This window comes from Electrona antarctica (assembly GCF_951216825.1).
Source record: "Electrona antarctica genome assembly, chromosome: 22".
Lineage (NCBI taxonomy): Eukaryota > Metazoa > Chordata > Actinopteri > Myctophiformes > Myctophidae > Electrona > Electrona antarctica.
This window is the reverse complement of record NC_136805.1, coordinates 21,605,149-21,632,663: the sequence shown is the minus strand read 5'-3', so window position 1 is coordinate 21,632,663 and position 27,515 is coordinate 21,605,149. Positions and strand designations below refer to the sequence as shown.

Sequence of the window (27,515 nt, the reverse complement as noted above, 5' to 3'; positions counted from 1 at the left end):
AAGGAACCAAAAAGGAAGTTAGAGACTTCCAAGACCCCAGGATTCTTTCCTTATTTTTGTGGTCTTGTTTTGTTTTGAAAGCAGGAGTGATGGTTGCCTTTGGGATGGGACCAAGACCAAAGGAGGTGAGGCTATAGATTTGTGTGTGTGTGTGTGCGTGCGTGCGTGCGTGCGTGCGTGCGTGCGTGCGTGCGTGCGTGCGTGCGTGAAGATGTGTGCATGTTTGCATGCATGCATGTGTTGGCATGTGTTGACTTGAGATATCTCTATAACTGTTCCTTTTTGACCACACAAAATAGAGATGTTGGGTGTGAAAAGAAGAAGCACTTCATGTTTTTTCTAATGAACTTGTTCAACACAAACACAGGAACACTGCAATAGACTTAGCCAGTCATTACATACATAAAACTTCTACCACAGAATTATTGCACACTATTTATGCCTAACAAATTATTCTGGCTCGTCTGAGCTGGAAAATCTGACCTGCCATTCATAGGAAAGAGAGAAACAACCGTTCATTATTCATTTTCATACCCAAAGACTGAAGTGAAATGACTTCCACTCACACTTAATAGTGTGAGTGGATGTCTGTGAATGTACTACATATCCATGCACAATGTATTTGTTGTACTTACAGATATCTGCAGTGTTCATCTCCTGACAGTCACACTCAGCACAGTTACAACCTGAGGCTATGCGTGTTGCACTGCGGCTGCGCAGGTAAGACTTATACTCAGGCCTCAAATCCTGAATTGGGGAAAGTGAGGACAGGAAGTTAAAAAAGAGAGTATACTCCTGCATCTTGTTTAATTCATTTACTTACATACTTGGTGCATGTGACATCACCTTATTCCTATCTCTGCTCTGATGGATAATCTGCTTGTTATTGCAGTGCTAACAGAGAGCAAACTGCATTGTTTTTCGCTGTGCCTTATGGTCCTTTACCAGGGGGCCAAACCATGTGAGGAAGTGCAGTAACATCCTAAAATGAGCAATATCCGAAATGTAGACTTGAGACTTGTTACTACTTACTTATGAAAGATTTGCAACGCTTATTATAAGAACAGTGCAATTTTAAATATTTTGCTATCCGTCTTTGCGCGTGTGGACATTGGATTATGGGGTAAATTGTAGTCTTGAGAAAACTCAAGTCAGACTTAGCTGAGTCACAAAAAGCATTTGTTTGACTTTGACTTGTCTTGAATGACTTGAGACTTGACTTGTACAGTACTTGCACCGAAAGGCTAAAAACCAGCTTTGATCATATGAAACATTACAGAGCAGTTAATAAAACAAAAATAAATTTCACAAAGATATAAAACAAGGAACAGGAAGGAATCTATAAAAAATAAGTTACATGACATCATCTATATCAACTACCACTTTTCATGTAAATCTTTATAAAAATGTCTCCCTGAGCAGCTCACAACCATTTTATTTCCTCATATATTATGAACAACCAACGCAAAGTTCTTTCATCTGACGTTGTGTGCCACAATGAAGTTAACCACATCTTTTAGCAAGAGAATTGAAGGTTATAGAGCTGAATAAAAATTTTATAGGGAGTTGGACAACCTTGAAATTGTGTGTGTGTGTGTGTGTGTGTGTGTGTGTGTGTGTGTGTTTGTGTGTGTGTGTGTGTATACTATTCTGCACACATGCAGTTTTGCACACGCATATATTATGCATGCGTATTAGCATGTGTTTAGCTTGGATTCCCCATGTTTCTTTGGACCATGGTTTCTGGGTTGACTGGCCTGATGAAACGCTTCTACATTGCTCCCTCTGCCCCAGTAAAACTAGAGCTGGGAGCTCATTGGACCAGCGAGTCAAATGAACACACGCCACAATGGCACATCACTCTTCAGATGTTTCTTTTGACACGCTGAGGTCTTAATTTGAGGTCATGGAAGAATTGTGTCTCCCTTCTCTCAATGCACTCGACGCAAAGCAGAGTGGGTTTATGAGGGGATTTTTATTTTATTGACTCAAATTCATTGTTTGGTGTTTTGAGTCTGTACCACACTACGCAGTTCGGACGTTCAGAGGAGGGTTGGCTGTTTGGCTGTAATGTATTAGACAAATAAGGAGAGACAATACCATTGAGCCGCAGTTGTTTATTCTATTGTGCAGTTTCTGTATTTTCAGCGGTTCGTTAAAAATAGCCTGACTTCGGCTTTCAAAGGTCTTTTGAACATCAGGGATATAATATGAAACAAATGGAATTGACAGGAATTATATTTTGTCCCTTATGCTGGTTGTTTGTTGTTGTATTCAAGCAGATTACTTACTGAGTGAGGATCGTGCGTGCGTGCGTGCGTGCGTGCGTGCGTGCGTCCATGCATGTGTGCGTGTTCCTGACATTTTGCAGAAACCTTTAGAAATCAAACCAGTTGATTAGGGACATCATGTATTTTTTGATACATGCTTGTTATACTATGCAGATTATGTTGGTTGATTGTTCAAATATGTAATGTTTAGCTGGTATCCTAGTTACATTAAAACTTCTCAGTTACTTTGGTACATTTCTCAAATCATCCTCAACATTTGCTAAACAGCAAGTGTATTTCTCAAAACAATTCGTACAAACACCACCACACAATGGATTACTTACAAAACACCACAACTTCTAGCAAAATCTAGTTTTTCACCCAAGAGTAAATATTCATGTCATTGAACATCAGAAAGACAAGTTATTGTGTCATTATTTACAAACAAGTTGCTTGGCCATGTTGTAACAGAGTATTCTGTATTTCTCAATCTAAACAATGACTATGGTGTTGATGACGATGATTGATGTTATGTGTCCAGCATAGGACATCAGTCATGATCAGTTGTCTATAACAAATCTATGATTTATGACGTTTCAGTGCGATTATAGCTTCTTTCACTTTTTGAAAGGGGGGTGAAAATAAATAGTGGTAGGCAAACTGAAAGCATGCAAGTTTTTTCTAATTGACACAAGTGAGTGACTACTGTTCAAAAATACAATGACAACAACATGCAGTAGCCAAGAAATAAACTGGCAACACATCCTGTCCAATATCTGTCAAAGAACTAATGTCTTGATTCTTTTGGGGGTAAGAGCAGAGAACCAGTATAGTACATTTTGATCAATATATATGACACAAGAAACGGATAATGTACGAAACGGCAGACAATATTGTCCATGACCATAATCATTAGCATAAATGTGCCAAAGCATGTGCATTTAAAAGAAAAATAGACAAAAAAACTGAAAATTTGCTTTTATGAAATGCAAAACTGACTAGATGATGTGGTCTGGAGGATGAACACGTAGTTTTAAGAATTTCAATGTTGATCCGAGAGATGTAATTGTTTTCTTTGCACGTTATTTACCTTTTATCTTGTCATTTGTTGATCAGCCATACGTATGTGCCAAAATTGTGAATTGTATGTTGCAAAGTTGGTGTCCCTGACTGTGTGTGTGTGTGTGTGTGTGTGTGTGTGTGTGTGTGTGTGTGTGTGTGTGTGTGTGTGTGTGTGTGTGTGTGTGTGTGTGTGTGTGCCTGAATGTGCACATGTATGCGCTTGTGCATGCATGAGTGCGTACGTGTGTGTGTTGTGCCCCCTCCAGTGGTTGCCTGCTGCTGTGTCTATGTGTGTCAGTTCTCAGCCTACTGTTGCAGAGTCTCTGGGTCCCTCCTGAGACGACCAGCAATGAGCCTGCTGGAAGAGCACCTGAAGAACAAGGCAGGACTACAGTACATACATGAACAATTCACAAAAAGTGCACACGCACGCACGCACGCACGCACGCACGCACGCACGCACGCACGCACGCACGCACGCACGCACGCACGCCATTTCCGTAGGCATTGTGGAAACTGAAACTGGGTCTTTGTAGGGTCAAACTAGAAGGTTTCTTCCTTACATGCATATAGACATGCATCACTACACAAGATCATAATGTTGATCCCAAAACAAAACAAAAACAAAAACAAATGACAAAAAATGTCAAAATCTGTCTTTAGGTCATGCTGATACAGCGCTGAGCACTTCACTGTGTGAATCTAAAAATACCAGAAGAGTTTCCATCGTTTTTATTATGTTTTCCAGAAATGTATTGTGCCTTTAGGGAGGCTAGACCTGATCTGACAGCTGTCTGCCCATGGCTGGGTGGAGGTTTGTACACAACTCGTGGTGGGTCCTTGAACAAATTGACAGTTGTATGTGGGTTTGTGGCCAAGATACGGCATGTTCAAATCACTTGTCTAGCCAAACTGTTTTCCTAAAGGGGTGCATTTGAGGGGGCAGTTGATGGGGTTGTTTGGGTAGAGCGCCTTCCTCCAAGGTTACAACGAGAGGATTATTGTCAACATACCTCCTGCAGAGGATTAATTTGTAAATATGTATGAATTAGCATATTCCGGCGCCATGGCTGTCCTGGAATCTTTGCTGCACATGCCATTGTCAGGCAATGTCAGGCAATAATAAACAACAAACAACAAAGCAGACCCAGAAAACTCTGGAAAATATTGTGAAATGTTTTAGTTTTGAGTTATTAATACCCGATGGATCTTATTTATATGCATTCCCCCAATGAGTATTGTTGGTATGAGAGAAGGCTAGTAGACCTATACATCATTTGGAATTTGTGAACAATGGTATCATCTTATACCTATACTTATACCTCTAGGACATAGTAGATCATGTTATTATAATTGATACATCAGAATAGTAATGAACAACTCATTGCATACTCGGCAGTGTGTCATTTGACAATTTGAGGGACCCAATATATTAATTAATAGGTAATCAATTACAACAATAAACTTGTACAATAAACTGACAAAAGCTGATCATGGCACAAAGATATTTTCCACTCCATACCCTTGAAAAATAGTGTCTGTATACAATCGGATTGAACGGATTAGCAGGACAAAGTGATGTTTCACAAACAAATGGACAACTCTGTGAAAGATTCAGATACAGTGGTTAGCCAGGCATGAGAACAGTTTCAGAATGGAACCCAGGAGGAAAGCTTTTAACCCAAACAATTCCACCCATTGGATCCTCAATACAAGGAAAATAGTTTAAATAGACAATCAAAACCACCGGTGCATCTCAGCCACAGACCCACAATTGTTCTGCACTTTCAGGGACCCACCACGGGTTGTGTACAAACAACCACCCAGTCCTGAGGTCATGTCGGAAAATAAACCCAACCCAGGGAAGCTGTGTTCACCCACACAGATCGCCCTGGTTCACATTTACTGCCAAATGTTAAGCACATAAAATGATCCAGAATCAAAGGCCTCATCCAGCACCACCAGTTGTTTCTTCATTTCATGTATGTCCCTGTGGCAAATTCTCACATACGCAAAACTACCAGAGGCCTAAAAAACGCAAATGCTAAAGAGTACTTCAATGATGTGATGATATTGTTGCTATGACATCTATGGTGGCCTAGCATCAGTGTATTTAAGATAACACATTAAAACACCTACTGTATAGGACCGATGAGGCCACAAACACCTACTGTACATGCTCGCGCAACCAACATGCACGTGTGCAGTGTGCACGCACGCACGCACGCACGCACGCACGCACGCACGCACGCACGCACGCACGCACGCACGCACGCACGCACGCACATGGTTCAGTCATGCAGTCACCACACATCTCACATCTTTTTTACTAGGAACCCACCTCTTCTGTTTGCCTAGATCCATCCATCACTACGTCTGTGCACAAAGCACCCTGGAGCTGCTCAGTGCTGACACACACCCTGTCAGCTGAGCAAGCAGACAAGTGACATTACCAGTTTGTGTGTGTGTGTGTGTGTGTGTGTGTGTGTGTGTGTGTGTGTGTGTGTGTGTGTGTGTGTGTGTGTGTGTGTGTGTGTGTGTGTGTGTGTGTTTTACACATTTCCATCCCATATTGCAGATTATCTGACAAGTTCCGAAGCTATTCAGTTAAAAATACAAGAATGCAAGAATGAAAAATTGTGCACAACAAATGCAAGAACATGAGTGGCGTACAGGATGCATCATGTGTGAATAACATGACAGGGCAACGTTTGGGAAGAGAACATGTGCTGAAACATGACCTCAAAGCAACACTGTATAGACCATGCATGGGCAACTGGCGGCCCGCGGGCCACATGCGGCCCCCACCTTCACTTAATGTGGCCCTCAAATTAATTTCGGAATACTGATATGTTGATTGATTTCAGCTGTTACAATTCCACAACATGCAAACATGACCCGCTTTAATTACTTAGTCTAAATTAGTAGCTTGCTGAGTAGTATTACAAATAATGTTATTGACTTTTTTCTTATGTCCAATATATTTGTATTTAGTTAAAATGACTTTTCAGGATTTCAATTCAAATATAGCAAAAATAGCTGATCTACAAGTTCAAAACGCGCCACGATGCGACGCGTTTTGAACTTGTAGATCGGCTATTTTTGCTACGACATGCATGCAATGTGGCCCCTCATGGAGTGAGTATGGAAATATAATGGCCCTCTCCATCGTCAAAGTTGCCCACCCCTGGTATAGACTATAGAGCAGGGCCCACACATTTTTGACGTGAGATCTACTTTCAAAATGACGAGCTCAACAATCTACCCACCGAAGAAAAACAATTACCATTGCTGAAAATAGTTTAAATATGTAATGTATCAAAAAACAGTCAAAAAACACTGTTTTAAATAGACACTAGTGCTTTCTAGGGTATGATTTGGGGCCCTAAATATGAATACAAAATCAATATCAACCAGCAGGCCATGACGTCATCAAGTTGAGCTGAGGGCTACACGTACCCTTCAAGGCATCTGTATAAACATTAATGTGCGTGCGTGCATGTGTGCGCGTACGTGACGTGTGTGCATGTTTGTGTGCATATGGGGGGGGGGCCCTCTCAGACCGCAAAGCAATGCGAGACGACTGTAATTACTCGCAAAGCTCCAGTTACCCTTCCAACAATATTTGCTTGTCAGAAGTTATAAGTCATTACTGTCTTTATCTGTCCTAAAATAGTCCTTTCTGGAAATTTTAAGCCTGTAAAAATGATTGGATGTCATTACTCCATGAATATAATATGGAAAACACACCATAACCATAATCAAGGTTTTTACTTATATCAGCAACCTAAATAAATAGCATTACATTACATAAGCCTGCCTTGATGATATAGGGAACAACATTTGCTCTCAGACCAAAGGACTTGCAGTGACATAATACACTGTAGCGTGTGGTATTGTGCAGCAGAATCTGAAACATAATACACTGTAGCGTGTGGTATTGTGCAGCAGAATCTGAAACAGTATGAAAGGACATATAATATGAGAATGTACCATTATGGCATTATGACATTAATTTGCAATGACACATAGATTACAGTCAGTTATTGTATACAAAATCAAGTGGATAGAAGTTCTTGTTTTTCACATGCCATAAGTCTGTGTGTGTGTGTACGCACACACACACACACACACACACAGTGCGTGCGTGCAACTATTTCAAAATATACAGATTTGACCTTGTCATTATGCATTACTAGGACATTCCGTTTGTTCTTTCTTTGTTTCCTTTTTTAAATGATTAATTTAAAGAAATTAGATCAGAAATCAGAAATTGGGGAAATAATATATCGAATACAGAATAATATACTGTCTGTTAAACATGGAAAATACAAATAAAGTGTTAAAAAATAAAGAAAGAAACCTGCCTACCAGTGACATCATTGGTAGGCGGGTTTGGTATTTAAAACAAAATGTTTTTTATGTTTTTATTCAAGAAAGTATTTTATTTCAGAATGCTATAACTTCCCAGGAAGAGATAAAAGCTGTTGTTTCCATTACCTTAGAATCCCCATGGATGATATGATTTGTGGTGATTGTGTCCTATACTGCACAGGTCAACGAGGCCGCAGCGTGCACCGGGTGTCCATGAGGCTGGAGGCTCTGAGCTCTCAGGTACAGAGGCTGACCAGGCAGAGAGACGCTCCACAGCCTGCTGGACATGACATCAGTCTAATACTGCAGAGGTATAGGCGCAATGCACGCACGCACGCACGCACGCACGCGCGCGCACACACACACACACACACACACACACACACACACACACACACACACACACACACACACACACACACACACACACACACACACACACACACACACACACACACACACACACACACACACACACACACACACACACGGCATGTGAAAAACAAGAACTTCTATCCACTTGATTTAGTATACAATAACTGACTGTAATCTATGTGTCATGGCAAATTAATGTCATAATGGTACATTCTCATATGTCCGCGTAGTGAGCTTGTCGATACGCTATTTCCGGCAAAAGCTTTGCCCACGGTACGGATGGTGGGGTTTAAGTGGTTGAAATAAATATGCTTTGTGTGTGTACGTGCCTGCGTGGGTGCGTGCGTGCGTGCGTGTGTGCGCTTGTGCGTGTGCGTCACACCAGTCTCAGACAGGACCACAGAGGCATAGTGCGATCAGTAGAGAGGGAGCTGAGGAGAATGTCCGAGAAACTGGAACAGCTCCACCGTCATCATCCTCAGTCTCAAACACCAGGACCAACACACGATGAACCCAGAACACAAGCAGGTAAGACCAGAACACCCTTTCTGAGACCACCCCTTAATTAACAGACAACCCCTTAATTAACAGACAGCCCCTTACAGTCCCCTTAAAAAGTACAAAGATGTTCAGCCATTTGGAAATCTGATGACAAAATGTATAGAGGGTATGCGCATGCATAACGTGAGTGGCAAATCGAGTGCATGGCAAAGTGAGTTTAACGTTGTTTAATGCAATCAGAAAGGACTTTTCTGTTTGGATGTATGGGCTGAAGGGAGTGAAGGCCAGAAAGTATAGTTTTTTGCCACTCAGTAGGCATTACCGCGTTACTTCTGGGTATAACAGCTATACAAGCTATATATTAAACTTCACTTTAAATAAAACTGGACCCCATGTCAAACTGCCCCCACCCCTGACCCTGCCCCCACCCCTGACCCTGGACCGGTGGACCCCATGTCAAACTGCCCCCACCCCTGACCCTTGACAACAGAGAGGTCTGAATGAACCACTTTCAACCTAGTATCCCTATATTATGGGCATGCCATTTAATTATAGAGCACCGAAGTCCTGACGTCACTCGCTCGTCCCCTCGATTCACCTGGTTCACGGAAGTAATTTCTTGGGCTCATCTTAAAATCGTTTCATATAAGCGTTGTGGTCCAAAAATAAACAAGCTGTCTCTGCGTTATTGTCAGGGAGGTGTCTCTGTATCTTTTGCGACAGTCAGTCACTCATATATGATACAGTCTGTTTCTATAGCGAAAATGTAACTAATTCAGTAGCAGTAACAATAGCGTTTTCTCTCAGTCAGTTGATTCTTCATATCCATATAAGTGAAGCGGCCTGGATGATTTGTTATTATATGAGGTGATCTAAAATCCCCCTATGGGGATTACAATGCAAATAAAAAGTACACAAACCAGTGGATGTGCGCCCTCTACCGATATTGATGTCAGACTTCGGTGCTCTATAGGCACCAAAAATAATCTCCCCCAAAATCGCGATGCATTAACTTGTAGATCGCCATTTTACTTTTTGAAAAAGGGTTTAAGTGGTTAATACTTTAGCATTAATTTTGCATTTTGGCAAGCACTGAACCCAATCCCTTCCCCCTCCCTACTGATTGCCAAGTTCATTACCAGGCCATCTGTGGTGGTTGGGTGTGATATTATACTCCCTAGTCAAATCTATGGTTCATGGTCACACTAGACTAGAGGTTAACCACACAGAGACATTAACAAGCTGTGATGATGGAGGGTGTGAACGGAGGGGTCGAAGGCCAGCAAGTGCAGGTGGTTCTGGGGGATGAGTCCTTGAATACAGGGGGGGTTTAACAGGTCCCACGGAGCTGACGTGGCTCGACTGACCACGGGGAGGAAAAAGTTTATGTCCCTGCAACGGCCCTCCAGAGAGGTGTCAGATGGGGTTACGCACCCTGGCTGGCACGCGAGGGTGGGGGCGGGTTGACACACGAGGGGAGGGGAGGACAAGAGGAAGTGCTGAGAAAGGCAGCGAGAGACAGAGAAAGACAGTTTTGGGAGTGTACACTTACACTATACACTGAATAAGGGAATTCATGAAGCAGGGGCCACACAGACACCCGTTCTTGCGATTGAGCTGACAATCGTGGCACACATTTTCGAAATCTGAAAGCACTCCTAAATATACACAGACTCCCTCATACACAGAAGCGCAAGCACTCACCTGCGCACGAGCGCGCACACACACACACACACACCCCTCCCCTGTGAGCACCCCTCACCCTGTTTCCCTCACATTACCTCACACCCATAAACCACGATTGAATTACCCAGGAGTCCTTTCACCAGCTTGTCGACTCGTTCCCCTGTTTTCCCAAACGAAGTGCTCCCCCCTCCCTCTCTCTCTCTAAGTCTCTCTAGTCTATACAGCATATCACAGTGTTAAGGCCTTCGCACCTTGGCTGTTAATACGAGTTCTCTTGTCTTTGCTCTCCCTCTCGCTCTCTCTCTCTCCCCCCTCTCTCACTTTTACTAGGTTGTTTTACACAGTTAAGAACTGTGTGTTTTGGCAACAGCTAGCATTGTAAAGGAGAATATTTGGTAGGAGGCAGGTGGGTCAGGTGTGTATGTGTGTGTGTGTGTGTGTGTGTGTGTGTGTGTGTGTGTGTGTGTGTGTGTGTGTGTGTGTGTGTGTGTGTGTGTGTGTGTGTGTGAGAAAGTTCATTCCAGTTGATTGACATTGGCTGGAGAGGGTGGGGGGGCTTACTGGAAGGGGCCTCTGAGAACACAGTACCTTTAGTCTCGGGCTTCCTTTATGCATGGCAACACTATACATGGCTGCTATTCACAGCGCACATTTCAGCCAAGAGATTATATATTGCTGTTATTATCCAATGTTGTTCATTACCTGCATTGGGCCGACTTCACAATGTGCTTGTTGTTACCAAAGTCCAGGTATTTGTGGAATAATTATGCATTCAAAATGCCCACGTAAAATATGTTTTTTTTGTGATGGTTGATATCGCATGCAGAAGGCCCCCATGATGAGGAGTGTGAGGTGCCAATGGATCATGCATATCCTGTCTGCGCTGAGAAGGTGGAGGTGAGAAAGTGAAAATGTACATACACACTGTACACTGTATACACTATAATAACTACCTATATCAGTGGTTTTCAACCAGTGGTCCGGGGACCACCAGTGGTCCTTGGGGTTCCAGGTGGTCCCCGAGAGTTGGCAACCAAATGGACACTTACTATATATTTAACTCTGGAGAGTGTAAAATGAAACCAAATCCATTTGGTTTCATTTTACACTCTCAAGAGTACAGTATGAGTACAGTATATATATTTTTTTTCACGGTTTAGAGATTCAGGAACTGAAGCCAGGCTTCACTCATTTCCCCAATATGTGGCAAATTAAATACTCTAAAAACATATTAACCACTTTCAACCTGGCATCCCTATTTTAGGCATGTCATTATATTATTGTTAGTGTAATCATAATAGTGTCAAAAATAGCCTCAAGACGTATCACAAGTCTGTATGTGTATACTGTGCTTGTAGATCTGCCCTTTTCACTATGAATACAGGTGTGACTTCAGATTTTGACTTGCCCAACCGTGTGACTTGGGCACAAAAAGTTAAAAAAAAAATAATAATAAAAAACACATTGATATAGGTACTGTACACTGTACAAGTACATGCAAAGGTGTTGTACAATTGTATCCACTAAGTGAAGAAATCAACTCTACAGAACTCAGGTCTATACTTTTATACACTATATTTCTTCAATATTGTACTTTGATTATGTTTTATTTTTAGGCACAAGAGTAATCCCCAAATAGGAATAATATATCTGAGCTGAGAACTCGATTGAATAGCAGGAACCACAGAAGGCTTCTGTGGTTGCACTGGAACGCTCACAGATGTGAATATTTGTAAATGTATAATAAACAAAGCAGCAGAGTCTTAAAAAAGAAGAAAACATTTTGATCTTTTTTACATTTTCTCAGTGCCAATTCCTCCCCATGTTTATAGTGGCCTGTCACTGTCAACCCCTACTGTTGGTCTTAAGGTGGCTGTAGTATACCAGTGCTTCTCAACCTGTGGGTCTTAAGGTGGCTGTAGTATACCAGTGCTTCTCAACCTGTGGGTCTTAAGGTGGCTGTAGTATACCAGTGCTTCTCAACCTGTGGGTCGGGACCCTTAAGGTGGCTGTAGTATACCAGTGCTTCTCAACCTGTGGGTCGGGTCCCTTAAGGTGGCTGTAGTATACCAGTGGTTCTCAACCTGTGGGTCGGGACCCTTAAGGTGGCTGTAGTATACCAGTGCTTCTCAACCTGTGGGTCGGGACCCTTAAGGTGGCTGTAGTATACCAGTGCTTCTCAACCTGTGGGTCGGGACCCTTAAGGTGGCTGTAGTATACCAGTGCTTCTCAACCTGTGGGTCGGGACCCTTAAGGTGGCTGTAGTATACCAGTGCTTCTCAACCTGTGGGTCTTAAGGTGGCTGTAGTATACCAGTGCTTCTCAACCTGTGGGTCGGGACCCTTAAGGTGGCTGTAGTATACCAGTGCTTCTCAACCTGTGGGTCAGGACCCTTAAGGTGGCTGTAGTATACCAGTGCTTCTCAACCTGTGGGTCGGGACCCTTAAGGTGGCTGTAGTATACCAGTGTTTCTCAACCTGTGGGTCGGGACCCTTAAGGTGGCTGTAGTATACCAGTGCTTCTCAACCTGTGGGTCGAGACCCTTAAGGTGGCTGTAGTATACCAGTGCTTCTCAACCTGTGGGTCGGGACCCTTAAGGTGGCTGTAGTATACCAGTACTTCTCAACCTGTGGGTCGGGACCCTTAAGGTGGCTGTAGTATACCAGTGCTTCTCAACCTGTGGGTCGGGACCCTTAAGGTGGCTGTAGTATACCAGTGCTTCTCAACCTGTGGGTCTTAAGGTGGCTGTAGTATACCAGTGCTTCTCAACCTGTGGGTCTTAAGGTGGCTGTAGTATACCAGTGCTTCTCAACCTGTGGGTCGGGACCCTTAAGGTGGCTGTAGTATACCAGTGCTTCTCAACCTGTGGGTCGGGACCCTTAAGGTGGCTGTAGTATACCAGTGCTTCTCAACCTGTGGGTCGGGGCCCTTAAGGTGGTTGTAGTATACCAGTGCTTCTCAACCTGTGGGTCTTAAGGTGGCTGTAGTATACCAGTGCTTCTCAACCTGTGGGTCGGGACCCTTAAGGTGGTTGTAGTATACCAGTGCTTCTCAACCTGTGGGTCGGGACCCTTAAGGTGGCTGTAGTATACCAGTGCTTCTCAACCTGTGGGTCGGGACCCACATGCTTTTGTTTAAGTGACAATTTAAGTACCTTTAAGACCTTTTTAATTCTTAACAAAAGACCATTAAGGTCCTTGCAGACTGGACGATTTCTTCGTAAAACCGACAAAAACAAACAAAAACACAGCACTGTACACTGTACAGGGACCTTTACTGTATCAAAAGTAATCGACACACGATATTATAAAAACATTGGCCAGATTGTCAAATAATATAAGAAAGAGACATACATTGAGAAAATAGCTGATCTACAAGCTCACAACGCCTCGTGTTGCAAGGCATTGTGGGCTTGCTATTTTCACAATATCAAACAGAGTCAAACCAAATTTAATGCCTCACCTCCTAAAAATTCCAAGTGCTTGTCAGGGTGGAGGGTCCCCAGTTCAAATAGGATTATTTTGGGGGGTCGCGACTCGTGGCCTGAAAAGGTTGAGAACTATTTTAGTAGACAACCACGTCTCCTCCGATACACATGGAGTCACCATAAACATATTTTCACCTGGCAGTGAGGAGTTTCACTGGGTGGGGGCATAACATATGTACAGTATATGTGTGGAGGAACATGCTATCCCTCCCATTTCTACTCCCAGCGTGTTGCAAAGCTGAAAGCACCATGAAGTAATTAAACCCCATTCTCCATGTTGGCAGGAGCAAGAAAAAAGTTGACAGTAACCCCATGCATGACAAGAGACTACCATAGTTTATATAAATTTGACAATGCTAAATATTTTAATAATAATGATGACTGCATTAATAATTTTGGAACCTTTGGTTCTATTTCCAATTTAACCACTTTCCCTATTTTGGCCATGTCATTAGACAACAGTTTTAACATTTTAACACGTCACATGAGCTTGTAGGTCGGCTATTTAAACTATTCATCGTACAATAAAGCAAATAGGGTTTAAGTGGTTAAAATAAGAAGACTTGCCTCTTATACTTTGGGATATGCCTCCTTCTATTATTTCTTTATAACCCCATTTCCCTCCCTCTCCATTGTTGGCCTGCTGCCATGCAGTTCCTGCAGTCCCACTGGCAGTCAGACCCCTGCTACTCTTTTTATGGGGTGGATGGTAGCACCTGTACCATACTGGCCTACCTCAGTCAAACAGAAGACTTCTGTCCCCCTCGTCCGGGAACAAACCATTTGGCACTGCCATGGCGCCAGAACCTGCCCTCCCATGCACGAAAGGTATAACAGGCTGATCTTTTAAAATGTCAATAGTGTGCGTGGGTATCAAATGATTGCATTTATATTGTGTGACTGTACAGTATCAAATGTATGTCTTTACCTCAAGTATCTCACTTCTGTATCCCAGGCCGAGATACGGACCAGTCTCAGCTCCTTGTACGAGGCAATCAGCAACAGCAATGGTCCCGCAGTGAGGTTTATCCGTTCCAGAGTGGAGAGGATGTCAGAGCAGTGGACGAGGGCCGCCTTGGACATGAGGAGCAAGACCACCCCACCTCAGTTGAAGGTGAGTCCAAACAGGAGCAAGACCACCCCACCTCAGTTGAAGGTGAGTCCAAACAGGAGCAAGACCACCCCACCTCAGTTGAAGGCGAGTCCAAACAGAGCAAGACCTCCCCACCTCAGTTGAAGGTGAGTCCAAACAGAGCAAGACCACCCCACCTCAGTTGAAGGTGAGTCCAAACAGAGCAAGACCACCCCACCTCAGTTGAAGGTGAGTCCAAACAGAGCAAGACCACCCCACCTCAGTTGAAGGTGAGTCCAAACAGGAGCAAGACCACCCACCTCAGTTGAAGGTGAGTCCAAAGTAAACAGGAGCAAGACCACCCCACCTCAGTTGAAGGTGAGTCCAAACAGGAGCAAGACCACCCCACCTCAGTTGAAGGTGCTGATATCTGGAGTCCAACTGATTCAACTTTGGATATTAAAGCAGAGGATCAGTGAAACAAAACATATACAGTCAAATGTTTAGTGTGCGCACATATTTGAATATATATTCTTTCACACCGAACGTGTAACTCAAAACATATTTTCAGATGGGGGTCCGCGGCCAAATACAGATAATTCTGGGGGTCCTTGACATTAAATAGTCTGAGAACCACTGATATAGTTTTTCAGAAAACTATCGTGATTTAAAATACATGTTGTAGCATCTGGTCTCAGAGTGTACAATCCCAGCTTTGTAACACCCTCCCCACTGGGTCTCCTCCACCCACTGCGCTGTAGGTGCTGCTCTACCCTGGGGTGTTGGCTGCAGGGCAGCGCTTTGGGGCCATGGTGGACAGGGGGGGCCCTCTGGGAGAGCTGGTCCAGTGGGCTGACCTTGGAGCCTGTCTGACCATCCTGGGTCATAATCTGACCATCAGCACATCGCTACAGCACCTCCACAGGTAGCATTCTTATTAGCATGTAGCATCATTAATCATATTTCCGCTAACTGTTTTTTCATGGAATTATAAACAGAGCAGAGTTCAATGTTTTTCTTTCTGACCATCTGGAAAGATTGACGAATCGGGCCTCCTGCACATTTATATTTAGATATTTGAAATGACACTATCTATCACTATCACTGACCATTTCCAAATGCTCTGTTGAGAAGGGAGTTTGTTTATAAACATGGCAAAAACGCTGCAATGTGAGGCGCTGAATAACACTGTGGGAGTACTCCCACAATGCGCTGGTGGCTCACCAAGAAAGAGAAAGACGACATGTCACACATTGTTTCCGCTCTGTTGCTTTGCTATGTGCAGTGCACAATGTATCATTTTATTACGGTATCTAAAGTGCACAATGAATGTTTCTGAACGTGCACAAAGTATGTTTCTGAATGCGCCAAAGTATCGTGAGGCTGACGATCAATGATAGTCTGACAACCAAATCCAATCCAACTTAATAATATGTAATATGTCTTATTCCTGGACTGACAAAGGTCCCAATCGATCAGAAATATATTTGTTCACAAGCTGGGCCAACCAGCTCATTCACTCTAATGTATTTCACCAAACGTCCGGATCCAGTTTGTCTCCCATGCTTGTCAATTGTGTGTGAACCGACCTTAACCTTCTATCATAGCCTTGGCCTGAAGTATGTGTTACTTTGTTATGATTGGTTCTTCAGCTTGATAGGTGCCGCTCCAGGCCGAGGAAGCTGTCCAATCCAGAGGCCCCTGTCCTTTGACCTCATTTATACCGACTACCATGGCCTCGCCCACCTGCAAGGAGCCATGGGATTGGCCTTCCAGCACTACCAGTAAACTACTACTTTTAATGCAATACTTTTCAAATGTGTACCTCTTTGGACGGGGTTATTATCTCCATTCTGCCCGCTTGTCTTTCTGACCGAAAATAACTGGAAAATGGCTGGATTGTCTGTAAACCTGGTGGTACGTCATCAGTAGGCTACCATGAAGAAATTATGAACTTTTGTGTATAAAAGCAGTGTACCGTCTCCTAATCATTTCATCCATTGACCACGCACAAGCGTATAGCCTATACGTGTGCATGTCATGCAGGGAATAATTATGGTATACCGTCTGAAAAAAACACAGCACTGTATAAAAGGTCAATTTCACAAATTAAAATGGCATATACACATCTCAGGTGTAAATGGCATCTTGACAGATGAATAGGCTGGGGTATACCTGCTACTGAGTGCATGTTTTCTCTTTTTTAAATGTAATATATTATATTGAACTTGAGTTCAAATCTCTTAGCCAATAACCAATCTACAGAAAAAGCTCACATTGCGTTGTGTTGTAGTTCTGCCTTTTGGAATGTGGAAGCTGGGGTTCAAGTGGCTAAACTGTATTTCTGGTAATCCTTTGCACCATTGTGGTGATCCATTGCAATGTAGGATGGCTTCTCACTATCAATCTTTATTCTTCAACTCAATGTAGGATGGCTTCTCACTATCAATCTTTATTCTTCAACTCAATGTAGGATGGCTTCTCACTATCAATCTCTATTCTTCAACTCAATGTAGGATGGCTTCTCACTATCAATCTGTATTCTTCAACTCAATGTAGGATGGCTTCTCACTATCAATCTTTATTCTTCAACTCAATGTAGGATGGCTTCTCACTATCAATCTTTATTCTTCAACTCAATGTAGGATGGCTTCTCACTATCAATCTTTATTCTTCAACTCAATGTAGGATGGCTTCTCACTATCAATCTTTATTCTTCAACTCAATGTAGGATGGCTTCTCACTATCAATCTTTATTCTTCAACTCAATGTAGGATGGCTTCTCACTATCAATCTCTATTCTTCAACTCAATGTAGGATGGCTTCTCACTATCAATCTTTATTCTTCAACTCAATGTAGGATGGCTTCTCACTATCAATCTTTATTCTTCAACTCAATGTAGGATGGCTTCTCACTATCAATCTCTATTCTTCAACTCAATGTAGGATGGCTTCTCACTATCAATCTCTATTCTTCAACTCAATGTAGGTGCCGTTTCCGAATCCTGGACTCATTCGGCACCGAGCCAGCCTTTAACCTGGGGAGCTATGCACAAAGCCATGGTTACAACACACTGTGGGGCAGCTGGGACCTGCAGCCTCTACAGTACATGACAATGTTCCGTAAGCTGTGTCTGTCTGTCTGTAAAACCAGGTTCCCCAATTCATTTTCCTCAAGGGCCATATTTTGACTAGGGTACCAGGCTGGGGGCCGAGTTTGCTCGCTTGAAAAATTGGGTTTTTGAGTGGTGTAAACCACTCCTACGACTGGCTTTGTTAGTTTACGTGTCTGTCTGTCTGTCTGTGCTCAAAAAATGAGCATGGTTGCTACGGTCACCCAGTTCACCCGGGTGTGATTTCATTACGTCAGACATTACGTCAGATCAGAGCTGATCAAGCTATATAATACCTTACACCACTCAGTTCACACGGGTGTGATTTTTTAGCTTAGAATATATGTTGAACTGTGGTTCTCAACCAGTGGTCCGGTGACCACCAGTGATCCTTAAGGGGGTTCCAGGTGGTCCCCAGCTAAATGATGGAGAGTTGGTAACCAAATGGACCCTTATAGATCTTTAACTCTTGAGAGGGTAAAAAATGAATTTATTTTCATGGCAAGACCCCATTTGAAAATATGTGGCAGGGCTCTAGCAGTGATTCTCATCATTTTAATTTGAAGGATGCCCAGTTTGATAGCATAGGCTACTGACCCCCATGGCCAATGACCAATGGCCAGGCCAATGACCCCCAATGCCATTTATATCTGGGACCTCAATTTATTATAACCTTTATTTATTTATTTTACATCGTAAAATCAATGTCAACTTAACTCTGAGAGAGTACAAATGGAACCAAATGGACCTGTTATGGTCCATTTGGTTCTATTTGTACACTCTCCATTTTTACACTCTCTGAATGCCAAAAGCCGTTGAATATGATTAATATGATTAACTCTTGGGGAACCCGGGTTCGAACTGGGAACCTTGCGGTTTCCATCCGGTAACTCTACCCCTGAGCCACTGCCGGGATACATTTTGTGTGACTAATGATGCCATGTAATGCACCTTAAATGTGTACTTCCTACAAGCATGTGTCACTGTGTCTGTGTGAAACTGCAGTGCTGAACTGATGGTGACTCTGCGAAGTACGGTGACTCATACAGTACACACTTGGTGCCAGACAGACCGGCGCACGCACGCACGCACGCACGCACGCACGCACGCACGCACGCACGCACGCACGCACGCACGCACGCACGCACGCACGCACGCACGCACGCACGCACGCACGCGCACACGCACACGCACACGCACACGCACACACACACACAGAACTGCAACCTACATATAGCTTACAAAAGCCTTTTTTCTGACCATCACGAGGGCTGATGATCCCTCACATACGGCTCTCTAAAGTGTCCTCAGGGTGGGAGGATTAATAGCCGAGGTTAAATAAACTTGGTGCCTAGACAGAGCTTTCATCCTGACACCTCTACCAGTCACCTCTCCCACCCTGCCGAGAGACGGAGACAAGCTGGAGCAGCGTGATCTAAGAGGCAAACTTCATCCCACAGCCTGAGACACTGTTTATTTGTCCTGTTGAGGGGGAGAGGAGTAGAGGGACAGACAGACAAAAGGGCAAGCTTGATGAGAAAGGTCTTGAGGAATGAGAGACATTTGCAAGAGTCTGGAGTTGTTTTGAAGAGGAAAGAAGAGCATCCTTTGAGTGTGATGGATTGCAGTTGAAAGAGAGAGAAGGCAGGCACATAAACAAACAGACAGAGTGACAATCAGGCATAACAGCCAATCGAAACCCAAGACCATAGAAACAGACACAACAAACTCCTTCCTGCGTGTTTCTCCGCTGAATACCTATTGACCGCATGTTTCCATCTCCAACATGTCAGCATGTCGCTATGCTTGCCTGCTAATCTGACAGATAGGCACGTTAAGCGGCGCTTCTAGACAGGTGTTAGAGACGAGTGGGGACAAATGGGGCCGTTAGGCAGCGGCGGAGGAAGGCCGTATGAGAGGAGAATTATTTGGCAAGGTCTTTTAAACAAGAACGCTGAGAAAGGAGAGGAGAGGAACGGCGGAGGTGGAGAGAAGAGAATTATCTTTGATGTATGTACGCAAGCACACACCGACACACACCGTCCGACACGCACACACACACACCAGTACCCATGAATACTCCCAAATGCACAAACAGTGTTCGCACACAATATTGCACGCTTGTGTGCACCCGCAGACACTTGCTGACACATTCCAGTACATGTGTTAAATAAATACTCATCTCTCACACCTTTTCTCCATAGTGTCAGAGGCCAGAGGGGGTGGGGGGGTCGTCAGGTTTAAACCACCTATCCAAACAGTCAGACACAAGACCCCATAACTGCTCACTTCCATCAGCGACTGATCCGAGAGCACCGTTCCTTTTTGACACAAGCTTACAGAAACTTCCAGATTTTATTTTATTTTTTTCATATACTGTATATCTGTCAGTCGCTAGCGTTCTTGCTCCTGGGTATCAATGCTACCTGTCCAAAAGCCATTTTCTTCTTGTTTTTAAGAGAATGTGACCACCGAGGTGTTTTCCATCACAGATTCTGTGTTTCCAACAAGATGTCTAGATGTCCATAGAGAAGGACTGTCATGGTTAACATAAAGTACAGTAATTGCTGGTCCCTCTTGCTGATGATAGATGTTACTGGGAGAACTTCACAGTGAACGTGGACATTAATTAATTAACACATTTGTAGATTACATTTTCACCACTAGGCCTGGAGAATAGATACTGAATACTGTCTAGGTCTAGGCTATGGTAGAGTGGAAACGGGCGGAGAGGCAGCTGTAAATGTTTGCGGTCATTCATTCTTTGGAGAAAACAGAAGAACAGGTGCAGTAGGGAATATGAAGTTCACCAAAACAAACGTTTGTCTGGGTTTCCTTTCCCATTACAGAATTGGCAGTATTTTGTGGGAAAATATCTAAAATGGCCTGGTCTTCCATACATGCACAAATAGAAATACGAAGGACAGGGACTGAATAATGGCTAACCTGTCTCTGTATTCTATTGTCTGTAGCCCATACTCCTGATAATTCTTTCCTGGGATTTGTGAGTGAGGACGCGATAAAGGAAGAGATGGACAAAGAACAGCTGGAACGTAAAGGCAACAGGAAGGAGAACATGGCAGTTGTCTATGGCAAACAGGACTACATGTGGCAGGTAATGGCCAATCAATACCCTCAATCGATACCCTGAAGAAGGCAGTTGCATCTGCCAAAACGTTGGTTCCTACTCTGCATCCTAATAAATAATCGTCACTTTGGCTATCAGTGTGTGCGGCCACTCTTTTGTCTTTTTAAGACTTAACTCTTTAGATGTTTCTGCCGTGAGCTGGCACCACTACTAAGACTGTTGTGCGTTTAGCATCCTCCTGCACAATGGTCAATCAATAAGCAGTATCCCCCAAATTGAATTCTTCCATTTTCGGGCTCATGAGACAGGATCTGCCAATGAGCGGAAGTGCTGGTGATGCACACTTAAGAAATCACACCATTTAAGGGTGAATTAGCACTTCGGCAACTCAAGAACATGGGAAAAGTTCAGGACAATTAATTGTCTGTCTCTCTCTCTCTCTCTCTCTCTCTCTCTCTCTCTCTCTCTCTCTCTCTCTCTCTCTCTCTCTCTCTCTCTCTCTCTCTCTCTCTCTCTCTCTCTCTCTCTCTCTCTCTCTCTCTCTCTCTCTCTCTCTCTCTCTCTCTCTCTCTCTCTCTCTCTCTCTCTCTCTCTCTCTCTCTACCAGGGTAAGGCTGAATATGTGCATGTTATTAGCGAGGCATTGGAGACCCATGCCACAGTCTACCAGCCTCCAGGACATCCCGCCGTGCTGCCCAGCTCTGTGATAAACCACGGCCTACTGACCCAGGAACAGTTCTTACAGCTGCTCCAGAGAGCCAAGGTCAGTGTTCTGTGATAAACCACGGCCTACTGACCCAGGAACAGTTCTTACAGCTGCTCCAGAGAGCCAAGGTCAGATGATGTGAACTCATCTGAATGGGATCACACTGAATCTGAGAGGGGCACCAGAAGGTGCCTGGTTGTCACTGTAGCTGTTGAATATGGGAGTTTACATCCATTTTATGTTTTTCTTGACAAAAATGCATATACTGTACGTACATAAACGTATATTCGTACATACTGTAGGCCAGGCTTTCTCATTGGTTCGACCTCCCGTTAGTTCTACCCATTACTAACACTATCCCAAACCCTAACCTCAGTCTTAACCGGCCACGCATGTGTCATAACCGGCCACGCAGGTTGGACTAACGGGATGTCGGGCAGTCCCCACTATTCTAGGGGTGCCTCAGAATACTTGATTACATTTGGAATGTATCAATGTTACTTGCTCTTTAGTTGGTGTGTTCTTTTTCAGTCTACAATACAACAAAATAGCCGATCTACAAGTGAGTTTGCAAATCTGCTATTTTTGGTGAATGTTCCGCCCAAAATAGAGATGCTGGGGTTTAAGTATTTTAACACCAAGTATAAAAGTTATTTTCAATATATCCTAACACAAACACATATTCGCTTGTCTTGTGTGTCCAAACAAGTCAAGTGTCCTCATCCAAATCCAGAGGACAGTGGGCCACTATAATTTAACTATATCTTGTTGTGTAACTCTCTATTGCTTCCCTCTCAGGTGTTTGTAGGCCTTGGGTTCCCCTATGAGGGTCCAGCCCCTCTAGAAGCCATAGCGCTGGGCTGCATCTTCATTCAGCCGCACTTCAATCCACCACGATCCGCTGACAACAGTGATTTTTACAAAGGCAAACCCACCACGAGACAGGTATTTCATTCCAAAAATAAATAAAAAGTAATCTATTTTGGAGTTAACCCATTCTGGGCGGGAACCCCTTTTGGTGTTTTAACTAAGCATTATGTTATGCTTTAGCTATTGAAAAATAGCAGATCTACAAGCTCATAGCGCGCCACCGAGTGGCGTGCTACGAGCTTGTAGGTCTGCTATTTTTGAAAAATCGTGAAAATGCGGCACAAATCTTATATATATAATATATAAGATTATATATATATAATATATATTCAAAGATTTTTGAATAAAGTTTTTTTTATTTCAACGTCAGGCCTAAATGGATTAAATTGGATTACCATCTTGGTCTGTACATGTATTCTGTGTGTAGATCTCCTCGCAGCATCCCTATGCCGAGGAATTCATCGGTAAACCCTACGTGTGGACAGTGGATATGACCAATAAGACTGAAGTGCAGGAGGCTGTCAAGGCTATTCTAAACACAGAGGTACCAGAACTCATGTGCTTAAAGGAGCATTCAGTGATTGGGTGATTTGGAAAAAACCCTGGTCCGCCCTGGTAACAAGATGTGCACATGCACACGCTCTACAGTGAGGGAAGTACAACAGACCAACAGCACGTGCGTGCACCAAGGCCCGCCGCACTCGATCATGATTGGAGGAAGGCCCCTCTCATCCTGATTGGATGAAAGCTTTGCCACCCAAAGCCCAAACCGAAACTAGGGTTTTTTGACTCCAGGGGCTCACTGGGGACAGGGAGGAACTCCTTATATGGTCAGGACACTTTATAGTAGGGAGGATTATCCAAAAAATAAGAAAAGATAAGTGATATTTGAATTAAGTGAAATCACTGAATATACCCTATTGTTTTGTTTTTTTAATGTTTAAATGTTTTTGAATTGTTTTAAAAAAAACACACCTGTGTGAACTGAGTGGTGTAAGGTTTTATATAGCATGATCAGCTGTGGTCTGACGTAATGTCTGACGTAATGAAATCACACCCGGATGTGATTTCACAACTGGCTTTTTTTGTGCAGAAAAAATGAGCATGGTTGCTACGGTCATCCAGTTCACCCGGGTGTGATTTAATTACGTCAGAAATTATTTTGAACATAGCAACCATGCTCATCTTTTTCTGCACACAAAAGCCAGTTGTAGGAGTGGTTTACACCACTCAAAAATAGCAAAAACGGTTTAGCTACAGTATTTATCATTATTGCGAAATCAGGATTTCATAGTAACTGCGACGGTACAATATGGGCACTCCCAGACGATGCCGTAATACTATCCCTGTTATGCCCATATATGGAGATACCTGATGTCATCAATATTAATATGGGAATGTCAATATATGGCCATATTGTGACAGTCTCATGATAACCAGCGTGGTTGCCGCGACACGAGTCACACTTGCAAATGAACCAATTTTACAGGTAAAGCCATTCACCCCTCGAGAGTTTACATGTGATGGAATGCTGGAGAGAGTTCACGCCTACATCACTTACCAGGTAAAATTAAAACATTAAACCAGCATAATAATACCTGTCAACAATTTGAACGTTCAATGTTCACACGCCACGCACGCACGCACACACACACACACACACACGCGCACAGCGCGCGCACACACACACACACACACACACACACACACACACACACACACACACACACACACACACACACACACACACACACACACACACACACACACACACACACACACACACACACACACACACACACACACACACACAAAAGTGATTGGTTCCATTTCTACCACAAGGGTCCATTTGGACCTAGTGCTGAGAAACGCTATAGAGCGCCGCAGTCCCGCCCCCTTTCAGAACGACGAGGGCACCAGGTTATTTTTCCCCATAGACGTTTCAAAAAGTATTTATTTAACTACACACCTACTGTGACTGTCCCTATTCTGAGGAGAACATTTTGGCGAAAATAAGGGGCCGTCTGGGTCAATGAAATACCTGTATATAGGATTTAAGTATAGTTAAAATGTACTTAAAATGTGCTTCCCAACCAAATCTTCCCCTCACAGGCATGTGACCTTGCCACCTCACTTACTGTATTGTTAAATTAAATGTGAGCTTTCACGACCAGATGTGGCTTACAGCAGTGCTTTTCAACCTTTTCAGGCCGCAACCCCCAAAAATAATCATATTTGAACTAGTGACCCCCCCCCCCCCCACCCCCCCAAAATAATCATATTTGAACTAGTAACCCCCCCAAAAAAAATCATATTTGAACTAGTGACCCCCCAAAATAATCATATTTGAACTATTGAGCCCCCCAAAAAAAATCATATTTGAACTATTGACCCCCCAAAATAATCATATTTGAACTAGTGAGCCCCCCAAAATAAAATCATATTTGAACTATTGACCCCCCAAAATAATCACATTTGAACTGACAAGCAAGCATTACCCTGACAAGCAAGTTTGACTCGGTTCCACAGTCCACGGTTGCCTCTTTCTTATATTAATGACCAGATTTTATAGTAGGCTATAGTACTTTGATTATTATTATTACAATTTTCTGGGCATTAAAAAGGTCTTAATTTAAAGTCCTTCATGTCTGGGGTATTGCACAGGTTGAGACCCACTAGCCTAGCTTATAGTACAAGACAAGCAGAGCACTACTCCAACCAACCCCTTAACATTTTCATTCTGTACTTCCATCCAGAACTTCTGCAGTGTATCTTCTCCGTCCTGGCCACCCGAGGGCTCTCTGAGGGCACACCTGGGCCCCCTGGGTCAGTCATGTGTGAGTGTGTGTCGGCGCTCCTCTTTGGTGTGTGATGCTGCTCTCTTTCACCACCTCAACAGCCCCGATGCGTTCGTCAGGTGAGAGAACTGCAGACATCCAGACAGAAGACCTGTGGTCAGTCACCAGTACATCCTGTTCTTGAGATGCTTTAATTAGAACTGATGCTTTTCTGTATGGCCAACTAAGACAGGGGTTCTCAACCCGTGGGTCGCGACCCCTCGGGGGGTCGCCAAATTATTTTAGGGGGTCCCCAAATTATTAAAATTTTTAAAATTTTATTTTCACTTTTTTTCAAAAATAGCAGACCTACAAGCTCGTAGCGCGCCACTCGGTGGCGCGCTATGAGCTTGTAGATCTGCTATTTTTCAATAGCTAAATTATAACAATGCTTAAAACACCAAAAGGGGTTCCCGCCCAAAATGGTTTAAGGTTATTGTAGCAGTCAATTTATATTGGGGGTCAGGAGGGGGCGGGGCGGGGGTCCCGAGACATTGCCAAAGCATTTCCGGGGGTCCCCGGCCAAAAACGTTGAGAACCCCTGAACTAAGACATATAAAAACCATCTGAATTCAATTAACTATCAGGTAGGATAGAAAACCGGCAGTAATAGGACATCTGAAAGGACAGGGTTGCTGAGCTCTACTTAAAGTAGGTAAAATATAGGCTAGTACAGGTGTGACTGTGAGTATGTACTTTGCTCAGCCAATAAAATCATCACTATGATTCACACAAACACACCTAACTGGGCATAGGAGGGGCTAGCGCCCCTCAAAAACAGCGGCCATGCAAGTCGGGAATGATTCAAGTCAGAAACGCATGCACCACCCATTGTGCAAAACTCCTTTTATCTGATGTACCCGTTGTCAGCTTTTTAGTTTCTTGAAAACCGTTGGTCTGATTAACCACTGGCCACTCCGCACTGCCCCCCAAAATAGAGCCCACACACATGCCCACACACATGCTCTAAAAGTTTCAAATGTATTCTCCACCTTAAGTGATGTTTCCAGCCTAAGCAGTTTAGGTTGCACTGTGGTTGCACACTGGTTAGGATGGCTGAAATGCAGAGACAAAAAAAGAGAAAAAGTTCCCCAAGGGGATAACAAAGTATAGACCAATTCACCGTAACTAAACTTCATCAAATTCTTGCCGTTTTCCTCGTAGACTGGGGCTGGGTTGCTCCAACATGGAGCAGGAAGTCAACCACCTGTTTCCTGCCTACAGCCCCTGGGGTCGCCGCTGCGGCCTGCAACAAGAGCTGCTGCTATTCAGCTGTGCTGGCTCTGATGCTGCACTCCGCAGGCTGTGTCCCTGCAGAGCACATCTACCTGGACAGGTGGCACTATGTCCTGACTGCATCTAGGAAAAGCTAAACGTGAGGACTCATGTGCAGCGGGAATAAAGTTGGTAAATATAAAAGCACCAAAGAGCCATGTGTAGGTAAAGACCAAAGACCAAATGGACCAAAGAAAAGGCTTGTTTGGACAAGGATTACTCACAGACCTGCCCGTTCTGGGTCACATTTAAGCTCATGAAAAGTCAACCTACAACCTTCACTGCCACAGATTTCCAAAATGAGGCTTTGACAACCCCTGGCCATCTCTCATTATGGATAGAATAAAATTATGAATATAATTTCTTAAAAACACAGGACAAAGTTCATTACAAAAACAATATCTATCTGCTATTATAGCCTATTTCTGAACCCATATGAGAGTAGGCTATGTATGCCAAAAGTATCACTTGCAATAGCAGAGGCAGGTGGTGGAGATGTATTCGTTTTGTCAAGGGGTAATGTGTTTTGGCAAAACCGCCCTCCTGCCTTTCTTATCTTAATCCATTAAGCTTTCTGTCTACAGTCAACCTGCTCAAATTTCAGGACGTGAAAAAAAGATTTGGCTTCTCGTCTTAATCTGACGGGCCAAAAGGAACTTTCCATGGGGATTTTGACAGAGGATGCCTTTAAAATCTAAATTAAATGAGGAACCAGAAACTGAATGGCTGTCATATCCTCTTTACTTAATTATCAAAAGTTGAAGACCTGATCAAGATTTGATGCTTCATGGCATCCAAA

At 43.5% G+C, this 27,515-nt stretch overlaps 1 protein-coding gene across 1 annotated transcript; it reads left to right on the top strand.

Moving 5' to 3' along the window:
* Positions 1 to 694: 694 nt before the first annotated feature.
* LOC306915035 (alpha-1,6-mannosylglycoprotein 6-beta-N-acetylglucosaminyltransferase B-like) lies at positions 695 to 26,804 on the top strand (the record flags this gene model as incomplete). The annotated part of the gene is made up of 17 exons (XM_079492281.1): positions 695 to 720; positions 3,599 to 3,714; positions 7,888 to 8,017; positions 8,473 to 8,609; positions 11,095 to 11,165; positions 14,410 to 14,583; positions 14,711 to 14,869; positions 15,589 to 15,752; positions 16,480 to 16,611; positions 17,817 to 17,950; positions 20,913 to 21,055; positions 21,636 to 21,791; positions 22,533 to 22,679; positions 23,032 to 23,148; positions 24,094 to 24,168; positions 25,361 to 25,521; positions 26,606 to 26,804. The coding sequence occupies 17 exons, from the start codon at positions 695 to 697 to the stop codon at positions 26,802 to 26,804; spliced, it is 2,241 nt and encodes a 746-aa protein (XP_079348407.1).
* Between the last annotated feature and the right edge of the window lie 711 nt (positions 26,805 to 27,515).